This window comes from Schistocerca serialis, unplaced genomic scaffold, assembly GCF_023864345.2.
Source record: "Schistocerca serialis cubense isolate TAMUIC-IGC-003099 unplaced genomic scaffold, iqSchSeri2.2 HiC_scaffold_1420, whole genome shotgun sequence".
Lineage (NCBI taxonomy): Eukaryota > Metazoa > Arthropoda > Insecta > Orthoptera > Acrididae > Schistocerca > Schistocerca serialis.
In genome coordinates, this window is record NW_026047648.1 from 2,001,467 (window position 1) to 2,015,823 (window position 14,357).

At 42.3% G+C, this 14,357-nt stretch overlaps 1 protein-coding gene across 1 annotated transcript in view; it reads right to left on the reverse strand.

The window, feature by feature from the left end:
• Positions 1 to 14,357, reverse strand: part of LOC126442997 (uncharacterized) — a 67,002-nt gene that overhangs the window by 29,880 nt on the left and 22,765 nt on the right. Inside the window, exons 3-4 of the mRNA XM_050090839.1 lie at positions 12,011 to 12,138; positions 10,367 to 10,542 (exon numbers count right to left, since the gene is read on the reverse strand). Of these exons, the coding sequence (XP_049946796.1) occupies positions 10,367 to 10,542; positions 12,011 to 12,138 (304 nt within the window). The remainder of the gene's footprint in view (positions 1 to 10,366; positions 10,543 to 12,010; positions 12,139 to 14,357) is intronic.

Sequence of the window (14,357 nt, forward strand, 5' to 3'; positions counted from 1 at the left end):
ATGGAATATTGTTTAAACAATTAAGAAAATTTATGGAATATATGGAAAAGGAATATTGTTTATTTATAAGAAATTCAGTTTGTGGGGGTTGGATTTCTCTGGCTCATCATTCTCTGCTGTTTGGAAACATCTAGGTCTTGTAATAATCAATTACATGGGGAAAACATGTTGCGTAATGTGATGTTCAGCACTGTACTCTGGTTGTTTAACCTAATGTTTGGCCCTTTGTCGGCACTTAACCTGTTATTCTGTTAAATGGTTTTCATTGTCATCCCCATCCCCTTAAACTATTGAACTGCGTTTCACATAAAAAGTATTCAAATTAACTTAGTGTGCTGCAATTAACCTGCTGCTCTGCTCCATGTCACCCACGCATACACTGCCTCCCCTTAACTACTGTACCGCTAATACCACATTGACATAAAAAATTTATGCAAATTAATTAAATCGATATCCTTCACATGTATGGTGTAGTTGTTTGTAATTTGTGGCATCCTATTTGTCTTTGAGTATTGTTTGTATGTATGGGGGTTCTTACCAGTTGGTTCTGATTCAAGAGATTGAGAAGGTTCAGAGAAGAACAGCAAGATTCGTGACTGGTACCTTTAACCATCACGAGAGTGTTACAAATCTCATTGAAAATTTGAAGTGGAACACACTTGCAGATAGACTACGCACTAAATAGAAGGGCTGCTCACTAAATTCAAAATCCTATCTTTGCCAAGGATTCAGAGCATATATTATTACCACCAACTTTCATATCGAACAATGATCACCATTCAAAGATAAGGGAAATTGGAGCTCATACTGAGGTGATCAGACAGACGTTTTTCCCATACACAAACTGAGAGTGGAACAGAAGGAGGGAAATATAACATTGGTGTGAATAGTGCCCTCCACCACGCACCGCTTGGTGGCTAGCAGAGTATATATTTAGATGGACTATAGTTTAAATAAAAGATTGCTAATAATAAAAAACACATCCCACCACCTGACACCTGACGTTGCACTGGCACTCCCAGCGAAGCTATGACGCAATAGTTTGGGCTCTGTGAGTATGAGACGCTGTCATCTCTTTCATACCGTACACTTGAGAAATTCCTATCGAAATACGTGTTCACCTAGGCACCATTGCTGGTGTGATGACACACAGCTGCAGTTCGGTCCACCACCTAGAGATGTTGCAATGCTTCCCAGGGCACATTCCTAACAGGAGATCCTGTCCACCAGTGAACTTACCCGTCAAACTGCTGGTCTGGGAGCACCATCTGCCATTGTTTCCTGCAGACGAGACTTTCAGAGACAAAATTATTTTGCACAGATCGCTACATTGCACTGACAGTTAAACCCTGCAAAAATTGTCTACAGATCGTCAAATACATACAAGACTCACAAGAATATTTGACAGTCTAACTACAATTAAATATTAGGATTGCAACTGCAGTCTGACATCGATAGATGTACAGCTAATGTTTCCTCTGGAACGAATCTTATTATCTACAGTGCACATACTGTAATTTCCCATGTAAAAATTCGCTTGTGGTTATCGATGTCCCTAATATTTACGTCCCACACGATAGGACACACAGTCATCTTCTCTAGTCATGCCACACCATAAACCACAGTAACTTTACAATGCAGTATATACACATTTTGCACAAACAGTGCAGTTATCGTTTGTATCTGCACAGCATCCAAAAAAAGGCCCACACTCACACTGGCTATATGTCTCGATTCTCCTCAGTCCTAGGAAATTACCCGACAAAGTCGTCGAATCATCACTTCTGGAAGGTGCTGCACCCTGCCGAGATTCTTCAAACAAGTGTTATGAAGGGCAGGCGCCTGGCACTGTGTGGTAATGAATACCCCATCCGCGGATGTAATGCTAAGAAAGGCGTCACAGACGCGGGCTGGCGTACTGAATCAATATCACTTCTGACAGACAACAAGGAAAATACTAGGGTACACTTACAGGGTGCCGATGAGGGGACGTATTGTAACAGCTGTATTGACTGTCCTGTTTGTACACTATAGCAGGTCCAGATGAACACTTGCATTGCTATATTGTGCAGCTGCTTCGGAAATGAATCTATCACCACCTATGTTCGGATATACTTCCCGATGCATTGAAATCACAATTCACCATGTTCAATCCATCATTCTGTTATGACTAGACATACACAATCTTTTTTCTTTATACATGAATAGTAGTTTGATTACGTCCCACAAACGTATGTCAGAACATAAGCCATGGTACCTTCACATTCAAGCAGCAGCATAACATTTCCGATCGTTAACAGTAAACCTGTCTGTCATCAGAGGACTTCCATCTCATGTGTGATGAGACGTGACACATCCCAGTAAACGAACTTTGATTTATGTGATGTACTCCATCCTCCTGCCGCATATTGGGTGTAAAATATAGACTTCAGCGTCATAACTAAGTTAGTGATACTGCATTCCCAGTGTACATATTTGCCCGACAGGAGTGCTGTTTACAGAGTTAGTGACAGATCGACTTAACATCTAAGGTCATCAGTCCTCTAGACTAAGAACTACTTAAACCTAACTAACCTAAGGACAGTACACACATCCATGCCCGAGGCAGGATTCGAACCTGCGACCGTAGCAGTCCCGCAGTTCCGGACTGCAGTGCCAGAATCGCATGGCCACCGCGGCCAGCCTGGAGTGAGGGGAGGGGGGTTATGTTAGGGGAGGTAGCCCAGTTGACCTATCTTCCCACCGAAATTTCAACATCCCGCCAGTGGGGTGTGGCACTTGCATCATCAACTGATGTCACAGCCGCCATCTTAGATGACGCTATGCACTGTGCACGTTAGTACACATTAGTGCATGTTAGAACACGTTAGACCACCAAGGATGTGGTGGTCAGTTGAAGATCGTGGTGGAGGCTTTAACTAATTCCTTCAAAGTGTAGGTGGGTATGGCACTCACAAAAGCTCATTCTAAATCTAGGTGAGCATGACCCTCGCGAAAAACTGACAAAATTTGAATTTGCCATCTGTGAGGGGGTATGGCACTTTTTGAATTTCCCACCACGACCATTTTGGGTAACGATACTTGCGCCATCACGGCAGCCATCTTGGATTTGCGATGGGAGGTCAATCAGTGTGTCTGTGACATCATAGCTCTAATTGTACTTGTGTCATCATGTGAAATAGTAGTGACAGTTTCTATTCCAGTAATTCAGACTTCAAAGTGTACCTGTAGCAGTGAAAGGGGCAGGGGAGTTGGAGTGGGAGGGGGGGGGGACAATAAGTTATCTGCAGTGACTTGGAAAACCACTTAATGGGACAATAGGTTAAGTATGTGTCAATCAAAGGAGAACAAATAGGATTGCCTCTGAGTGCATACCTGCCCCTGATGGAAGCAACCTGCAGTAACAAAATGGCCCCACACCCCCATTGTCCCACTACTCATGTCATGAGGTAATAATTATTTGCAACTGGTTCAAAGGACATTCTGGACAATCAAGGACATGAGTGCCATGGAACACTAATTTAACATAATTGTGAGGTCAGTTTTTGCACAAAATCGTGCACTGGAAACACTTTTGCTATATTTCTGCAGGGTATTTCCAATGAATCAATGCCGCATTAGCTGCTGCACTACTCCAGGCAAATGGAGACCTGATACGATATTACGATGTATCCCATGACTTTAGTCTCTTCAGAGTACAAATTCCAATGCAAACATTTACCCTTATCAACACACCCTTCAAATTATACCCATAATGCACGGAATATTTTGGGGTAAGGCGGCAGTAACAGTATCCATTTAGGAGAGGAGCGAAGTAGCTGATCGTCATGTCAATCATGAGATGCCCAGTGACTTCACCAAAGGTCTGTTTATTTTCCTTTACATTCAAAACAATTTTAGAATAGGGGTTTTATGCGCCCATTAGGGCACCTGTTGAGACATACGTTTTATCGGTATGAATTAGCAGGGCCAGTAAGATAGGAAGAATAACCATTACTGAAGGAGTGGCGGTGGTGCATGGCAGTAGCTGTTAGCACGCACCAAGGCAGCGTGGGAGTCGCTGCTGGAGTACTCGTTGTTCTTCTTGCTAGTAAATATCGATTAAAGTGAATGTAGGTTAAAGAGGGAATACTCTATTGAACGTAGGCAGAAAATTTCGATTTAAAAAAAAATGTATGTAACGTGAAAGGAACAACTGAGACAACCTAATGAATCATGTGCAGTTGAAGTGATGTGGGATCCCTGATGAGTCTAGATACCACTCTGACAGGTGACACCCATGGACCCTGTATGACAGCAAGGGCTGTTCAAGCTGGTGGGGGCTCTGTAATGGTGTGGGGCATGTGCAGTTGGAGTGATGTGGGATCCCTGATGAGTCTAGATACGACTCTGACAGGTGACACATACATAAGTAGCTTGTCTGTTCACCTGTGTCCATTCATGTCCATTGTGCATTCTGACAGACTTGGACAAATCCAGTAGGACAGTGCGACATGTCCGAAATATTATGTAAGATTAGAGTGTGTTTGAGGCATACAAGCCTACAATAGCTTGTTTAAATCTAATGTGGGGTCGTTACCGAATGAAGTTCACTTAGAAATTTCAGTTTGTCTTGTAGACACTGCATCAGCATTTCATAGGAAATGACCAAAAACTGGTGGCTTTAGAAGTTAATGACGTTCAGTTAATTAAAAAACAAATGAAAAACGAGAATTGTAACATTTAACATAAGCAGCAGTGATTCACTGGATAAAGTGTATGCAAATCTCTTTCTAGTATAAGAGATCTATTTAAAATCAAATGTAATGAGGTTGCAGGTGAACTGTCTTTTGATCTAAGATTGCGGTGAAATAGAGATATGGATTTGATAGCTATTTTCGCCAGCCATCGTTAGATAGCTATCTAAGGCACCCTGAAAAGCGAAGCATTGTGCACTTATGGAATAACGTACAATTACCGGAAATTAAATTTACCTGACTCAGTCAAAAATTACACACGTCACACCACATGGAAATACAAATGGAGACAGGAGGGTGATGGGTAACGTATCAGGTTCGTATGAAGTCCGATCATGTACATTAACGACAAAGGGATTGCACAAAGTAAAATTCTTGAAGGTACCAAGGAGAGTAAAACAGAAACGGCCCAAGAAAATAGTATGGTTTAACGCATATGGAAACGAAACCAATCACCCATGTGAAGAGAACATAGACATCGTAAATACGTGTATGGGGATTGAATAAAGGAGTCTGCTAAAGACAGGGAGGACACTAGTATTGTCTCATGTGACTGTGTTGCAAAAGAGGTATATTTCAACAAGCCAAGAATGAATCCACTGAAAGATAAGTCGCTAAACATTTGCAATTCAGAAAATGATATTTATGAGAGAAGGGAGAAGTATAAATCAGATTATAAAGAAATGACAAACGAGAAACAAAAGTAAAGTCGAAGCTACAGTGATCTGATACCTGATGAAGAGAAAATGGATACATTTGACGAGAAAAAGTATTTATTCCAAACTAGTGATGAGTACAAAATTTAAACCGATGCCTGTAGTCTATACTAAGCAACCTCAGGGGACGCACAACTGTTCTGCAGCTATGAAATTCGCCATTATAGGGCCCATAGCTACGGTGGTGCTATCTAGTTTACATCACAATTCTGCACTACTGCCAACTCTCCTGTCAAGAGTACTCTTTAATCGTGGATCTAAGGGGACTGAAGTAGAAGTAAGTGTGACACTCAGTTATGGAGTAATAGATTGAGTCTCAGCATTAAACAAAATCTCTGCGCTGTGCAGCTATACAGAACATGCGGATAAGGAGCATAAGGGCTCAAGTTCATGTTTGGTAATCTCTCCATTTAGGTTTTTTGTATGGCAATGCGTTCTTCAAATATCGTGTCAATCTTTAAAGCATAAACCTAAATTCTTTTAACTATACCTAATAACAAAAATGCTAAACAAATGGAAGTCATAGAAGTCATGAACATAAAATAGATCAAGTGACACGACAGTCTTTGACAGGTGCATATATGTGAAAATATAAAGTCACATGGGTGGATAAGATGTACTCAGAAACACGCAAAATATATCCTGTAGTATCAATGACACAGCACCTAAAAAATCACTACTCCCCTATGGAGACGTAATTGACACTAAAGTTTGATGAGTATACAGAAATAAACGTGAAAGAATAAGGATTAGAAGGTAAAAGGCAAAGAACAGATAAGTGAATAACACTATAAGGATAGTAGATATTTGCGTTAATAAGTCAAAAAAGTAGGACTTGGGAGGAAACCAGCTGGAGCAGACAGTTCCGATCATTAAAGTGTATAAAGGAGTCGAAAGTAACAGAACACTAAATAGCGTTAACACCTTGCAGTGGACTACAGATTAATAAGATATGTGAAGGGGAAGGAAGTGAGAGAATATCCGATAATATACACAACTGGCACTTGTTTAAAACGAATTCATTTTGTAGGTGTTCAGGTAAGCCTCGCCACCTCCCAAGTTAGTAAGAGGATATTGGGTAGGAGGCCTCATTCCCCATGTTGGTGTTGCTGTGGTATTCAGTCTGAAGACTGGTTTGATGCATCTCTCCATGTTATTCTATCCTTTGCAAGCCTCTTCATGCCCGAGTAACGACTGCAACCTACACCGCTCTGAATCTGCTTGCTGAATTCATCCCTTAGTCTCCCTCTATGATTTTTATCCATCACGCTTCCTTCCGGTACTAAATTGGTGATCCCTTTATGCCTCAGAACATGTCCTGCCAATCGATCCCTTCTTCTAGTCGTGCCACAGACTCCTCTTCTCCCCACTTCTGTTCAGTACCTCCTCTTTAGTTATGTGATCTACCCTACCTAACAATCACCACCCATATCTTTCTGAGTTGTCGTACACTATTTCCTTGCTCACTTTGATTAACCCTCCTACACCTACATCATCGTTGTGGACCTGTATATCCACAGCAGTTACCATGTTGAACGTAGCTGAGGACAAATGATCTACTTCCTTTCATGTCTCAACTCCCCTATCACTGGAATGATTCGTCTGTCTACCTCCTCAGACGCATAACTGCACATATCCTTCATCTGATTGAAAGTGATCACGAGTTCATGCAAAAGTCAACCCTTATTCTCACTCCATCTCATATCCACCCCACAATAACCCACGTAAAATAATTCTAGAACAGTACCATAAAATCTAGGACGTTTACTGGAAGCTTGTACAGACTCAAATCAGAAAATACCTTGTCACTCTCCATATCCTGAAGGTATATCCGATACAAATTCCTTCCTGCAGCAAAGTTCAACGAAAGTCACTATCACACACACACACACACACACACACACACACACACACACACACACACACACTCATCCCAGCTATCAGTCCCATTTAAATTCTCCCTAATCCTTGACGTCTTGAAATATTCAAAGAATCTCATGGGTACTACTGCTCCTTCTTCCTCACCAATGTCTTGAACACACTAACTCGCCACTGGGAATTAGAGAGATGCCACAGCAATATACTTCATACAAAAAGACGCCTGAACTGACGACAGACAAGCTCTGAGTATACCAACTATAAACTCAAGTACTGGCAAGCTTTCTATTGACTTACCAGCCATGATCCACTCAACATTACCCTCTCTTTCTCAATAATCAACCCCTGACTGACAGTCTAACAAGGACCCTCTTGAGTCCAAGATCACAACTTCAGTCTTTAGTAAAGCTAATTTCAAAGCGTTGTGTTAACAATTCTGACAGGAACAACATTAGCTGCAAATGACTCACCATGTGCATCAGGAGGGTGACAGAAAATAAGTGTCCAGGAGGTGCACAGATCATACTTCTATGGCACGTATGTATTGTGCTTCACAGACAGACATTGTCGATATTCAAGACATGTTAAAAGCAAACCATGAAATTGCACTATGAACACCAAATGAAAAATAGTGCCTCATAGTCGTCAAAGAGGTGCCAACCATCAAGATCCAAGGCGAACTTCTTTGGGGTTACAAACCGAAAAGGACGTCCAACTGCATATTCACTCTTAAAGAAAGCATACAGAATCATATTGGTGTAATAGGGTGGTGAAAACAGATGGAATGTGATTCATCCAGCCTAATGCAGAACAGCACGCCGAAGAGCTTATTGTGAAACTGATATCCTTGAAGACATAGCTCCAGAAAGTGCTATAATATGGTTTATAGACGTGCAAAAAGCAGACATCCAGAGGTCGAATTTACACAGTGGTTCCAGGTGGTGTGAAATGCAATGTCACACATTTTTTGGGAGGAATAGTTTGCTCTAAAGGAGCATGATTTTTATCTGGAGACGAGGAATCAAGCAAAAGCAAGTTAAATGGACCAGCGATTGGCCCAAACCACTGCTCTTACCATTGCTGTTGTTTTCTTACGCCGCTATTCCATTCTTGCTTTCTGTGACATAAATATATCCTACTGCCTTTGCAAGATCACATACACGAGAAAGAGTCGTAGGGAGCAGAGCACCTTCAGCTTGTCGCAGCACAATAAATAACTTTATAGCCGATTTACCATCAAGTTAAACGATCGGTATAATTGTATACTAATGTATTGAGGCATTGATTTTACTCGACTTTGACACAACTCTCTTAGTACCTCTAATTTCCTGGATTCCTTTTAAATGCATTTCTTCTTCAAACAAATTCCTTACTGAAGGATAGAATAATCATCTACAAATTTTCGGGTCGATTCCGTATTTTGCTGTGCATATCAAGTGGACACTTCGTTTGAAATGTCGTTATCTTATGTCTTCCAATTCTATAGCACTGTTTCAAGTTATGCTACCGTCTACTACTTCCCTTGAAATCACTGTAATCTACGTCACACACAATTTGATGTGCATAATGTAGTAGGTAACTATCATGGACATCCCATAAATCTTATCAAGAAACCTTGAAACGCGCGGAGATCAGTTTTTGTAAAAAGTGCTTCTTGTTCTACCCTGAATATTTGTCCTTTTTCTTATGCAGAACACGGTCATACTGCTGTGGAATTATTCGAAATCTATTCACAGTTGCGCTATTCCTATCCTGCGGATGATCTTCCATGTATGTTATTATGTTTAATACCAGCTCCTTGGACAACGATTGGCCTTTACTACGTTTCAATGGAGCCGAGATTTCTGGCTCCCTGCCCTACAAGTGTGATGAACTACATAGCTGGGACTCGTTTCAGTATCAGTTTCACTTGTTAAGCACATATTATCATCATTGCACTCGTTATTTATACCATCTGTACAGTCAAACATATACGATGCCGCACATCCCACTGAATCATCTTGCAGAAGACTTAATATTTCATCTGCCACTTCTTTCTCACTCTGCAAAAATCCCTGTGTTTCTTTCTGACGAATCATCAACTTCGTGAAGTGTTGTTGTAGATATATTGCAATGTTTGTTTCTTTATTGTTGCCATTGCTCTGCTTCATATCAGCACCACTAGCATTGTAACACTATTGCGAGTTACTCGTTGACTAAGCAGTTCAGTTATGTTCCATAGCCTCATGTTGTGCTCGCAGCTGGAGACCTCCAGTCCCACCCCTGTTGCCATTGGCAGTGAATATTGTGGTTGCATGATAGACAATATGTGAGCAGTCGAATGCCACAAACATCATTGGCCTTTTGCCACCCCGCACTCAAAGGGGTCGTCGTAAGTATAGTAAAACTTGGCGCCCTCCACCTCCAAGACACACTCACCATCCTCGACAATCCCAAGCTGGCCACTCCGTGACCCCACATGCCCAGTGGTGGAGAGGCATACACGTTGTACCTCTCACTTCTATCTTCCAGTATTTATGCACTGTGCTATGAGCGGATTTAAAACCGCACGTCACAGTGTAAGACATGAAAACTATGATCAATTACCACCCCACACCCTCCTATCGACACCTCTTCATCTTTTGTTTAATCGTTATCGCTGGTTAGCCCTTAGATTAATATAACTTTTGTACGCTCTTCCTTCCCTAATTGGTGCCATCATCTAGGCTAGACGTGGAAATACACGTTATTAGCATGACTTTCCTCGATTAGACAAATTGTTTTAGCCCTGTTTGACCTCTATACTAGGTTTGTGTGTCAAGTACCACAAGTTTTCAGAGGTTCTCACCGTTTCCATAAATTATGTAAACTTATGTAGTATCTGGCAGCAACGATATTTGACTGTTGTCCACTAGTCACATTTTCTGCTCAGTCCTGAATTAAATTATCGCAGCTGTTTACGTAACTGTAAAAAATACGTACGAGGGGAAGGAATGGAATAAAAATTCATGAATCGTAATGAGTTCGACAAAAGTTACAAAGTATACTCGCTTTTACCTAAGTATATAAGTCCCAGGCCTGTTCTTGTGTTCTTCCACTTTGTAGTACGCCATCTGCTCGCTGACGGATTGCACATCATGAACCCAGCCGCTTAATTTAGTGTGCAGCATGTCTCTCAGATGTTTCATGCTGTTAATCCATTCATGGCGTTGCAGATCATTTGAGTGGATACGCTGAGACACACAGAAGGTGGTTCAAATTACTTACAATATTCACAATTAGCAGCCAACTTTAAGTTACACGTGTAGGTGCGACTATTGCATAATGCTTAAGTTAATGCCAGCTTATGACTAAATATTCAGTTTTGTACAACATATTATAACATTAATGCAAAGTGGGTTGTATTGATGTCTTATCAAACACACGATTCTCAAGCTACAAAGTCAGTTCAGAGAGTTGCATTTATTTGTACACAATGGAGTCGAATTAATGTGACCACCACCTACATTCGACGTTAACACATACTAGCTATGGATGTGTATGGGTAGTTATAGATAAACTTTCCCTAAACAGATTGTAAATGGATCTAATGGATACGTTCGTCATACGCCCCGCACTGCTTTCTGCCGTTATTTCACGCAGTGCTGGTTGTCTGTTAGCAGTGACAGCTGTAGTCAAACGCCGCTGCTCTCGATCATCAACTGAAGGGTGTCAGCCACTGCATTGTCCGTGGTGAGAGGAAATCCCTGAAATTTGCTATTCTCGGCACAGTCTTTATACTGTAGGCAGCAGGATACTGAATTCTCTGACGATTCCCGAAATGGAATTGCCCGTGCATCTAGCTCCAACTACTATTCCGCGCACAAAGCGTGTTAATTGCCGTGGTACGATCATAACCACGTCAGACATGAATCACCTGAGTACAGTCGGCAGCTGCGCCAATGCTCTGCCCTTCCACGCCTTGTGCACGCGACATTACCACCGTCAGTAAGTGAGCACGTCGTTACCCCGTGCGTTGTCACCTGAGTGTAATTTCGCAGAAGGAGCAGGAATACTGGAGTGTGAGGTAGGTAGTGGTTGGTCATGATGTCCACGGTGCATAAGCTTAAGTTTGCGCCCATTAAATTCTTCATGTGTGGATAGACATTCTCCAAGTTATTTCTGAACGATGAAGCCTTTAAAAAATCAACATAGGCTGTCAAATTCTATTACGCAAGGTGATCTTTATAGCAGACCGTAATCCCTGACCCCTCTCTCCCGCGTATTACCTACAGAGTAATTGACTCCAAATAAGCAGATTCTCAGATAGTGAGATAAAGGACGGTTTAGTAACATCTGGACCATTCCCTAAGAAATATGTGGCCACCAGGCTTAGGCTTGTACTGTAAGATCTGACAGGAAGTTTTCCAGCTGCTTTAGGAAGTTACGAGAAACTACGAACGAGAAAGGTACGGATGATTTTCTTGGCTATCCTTAACCGTTCCGACTGTGCTTGCTTTGCCTAATAACCGCACAAGGTAGAGGGGGTCCGATCTCTTGCAGTGAGTTAACATTGCAGTCAGAGCGGCGGAAACAGCGACAGTGTGAGCCACGTAAGCCAGTAAACAGACTAAGAGGACTGACCACGTAATCGTGGCTGTGTGTATCACTTTCTCATCCCGCGTACATATAACATAAAACACGAAAAGAATCTCCACTTACCATTTGCTCGAAAGCGAGGGGGACGAGCAGCTGAGAGAAATGTTTGACACCCAGTGAGAGCAGCTGCGCCGAGTCCCGCCAGTAGTCAGAGAGGTGCTCCAGGAAGACCGGTATCTCGGCCTGGAATTCTGGACAAGAAGACAGACGACAAAGTGGTGAAGAGGTCAGTGAATCAGATTTCTATGCGAGCACAACATTCACTTTCTGCATTCACAAGGATAAAGAGGGTATGAAGGTAGAATTTACTAAATATGTATACACTGTCAGACTACAGTCACACTACAGTATGGACACTTTTTCGGACCGAAGCGGTACACGAGTAGTATATCTGTGCCTGTGACATATGTTGATGGAAATGTCATCTCTATGTCAGTTTACTTTTAGCATTTTGAACACTGGCGTCACCAGCACTAAATTCCAGGGGGGGGGGGAGGGGGACCAAATAGGTAGGCTTACATCATAAAAGACTCTAAATGGGAGATCTCCTTGAAGAAAGTAAAAAAAAATTGGAAGGTAAAATCATTTTTTGGAGGATTGGTAAGGTCTCAGACCACATAAACTGACGGGAAAAGAAAACGCAATGCCAAGAAAGAATTGTGTGACATAAACGAAAGTAGGAGTGTTTCTATATCTTAATGATGACGCCTATTCCAATTTCGCGCCAGTCGCGTATGACGATACAAATTACATTTATTTAAATACACACTGTAACGGTTGTGATGGTCAGTTACCTTTGATACTGGATGTGGCAGATTGACGTTAGTCAAGAATATCTTCAAGGCGACAGACACTCTATTATCAACACCTCACAGCGTTTGTAATAGGGCTATGGGAACCTGGATGTTCCTTTGTGATATTGCAGAAAGACTTGACAGGTAGGTAGGTAGCCACTGTACGTGACTGCCGGCCACGGTGGCCACGAGAATGCACGGTCTCGAGAAGGCTGGGCTCCAGACGACCACGTGGCTGTATGGAGAGGGAAAACCATCGTGTTCAGCAGATGGCTGAAGGAATGTGAGCAGCAGTTGGAACAACGGAAACTCAATGACCTGTTACAAATTGGTTACTTCAAGGACAGCTCCGAGCAAAACTCCCTGTACTGTGTGCATTCTCCTCACCCCAAACCACCGCCATTTGCGACTTCAGTGCTGTCAAGAGAGAGCTCGCTGGGGGCAGGATGGAGATCTGTGGTGTTTTCTGATGAGAGTTGGTTCTGCTGCGGTGCCAGTGACGGCCATGTGTCAGTTAGAAGGAAGCCAGAGGCCTGCAGCCAGCTTGTCTGTGTGCTAGACACATTCAGCCTACATCTGGTGTTATGGTAGGAGGTGCGATTTCCTATAGTAGCAGGAACACCCTCGTGGTTATCACATGCCTCTGACGCAAATTTGTACGTCAGTCTGATGACTCGACCTACTGAGCTGCCATTCACGAACAGCGTCCTAAGGAGTGTTTTCCAACAGGATAACGCTCGCTGTAGTGGCCCCAACATGCTCTACATAGTGTCGACATGTTGCCTTGGGCTGTTCGACCATCAGATTTCCGATCGAGCACGTGTGACACATCATCAGACCACGATTCCAGCGTCATCCACACCAAGCTTTAACCATCCCTGCATTCAGTGAGCACGTGCAACAGGCACGAAACTCCATCCGCCAAACTGAAATCTGGCACCTCTACAACACAATGGATGCTCGTTTTGCATGCCTGCATTCTAAATTCCGGCAGTTACACGTTTATTAATGTACCAGCATTTTACATTTGGATTAGTTATTCTACATTAAATAGGTTTTTGTGTTGCAATTTTTTCCGTCACTCTTATTCAGTAGCTTTTTAAACTTGTACAGCTTTCGAATTCAAGCCCAGATTAAAACTTGTTTTGTTATTACCTAGTACAAAAACATATATGATATTAACATATGCACTATCGAGGGTATGTGCATGATTAAAGTGTATTGCGTCCTAAACAAACATGGAAACCATTTCAAACTTCGAAATTTTTCAAAGCAAATAAAAGATTCGTCTATCCAAGATTTCGTCTCAGTCGCTTAACAAAAAGAGGCGGAGATCACATTTTTAAATATTGTATTAGTTTCATTATTAAAACCAGCTTAAGAAAGTGAAAATAACCCGTTACAAAACACAATGTACTTCATAGTTTCAAGTACACACCTGCTGTTTACATATGCTTGTGTACATATCTCTGCATTTGAATACGTGTGCCGGCCGGGGTGGCCGAGCGGTTCTAGGCGCTAGCCGGCCGGAGTGGCCGTGCGGTTCTGGGCGCTACAGTCTGAAGCCGAGCGACCGCTACGGTCGCAGGTTCGAATCCTGCCTCAGGCATGGATGT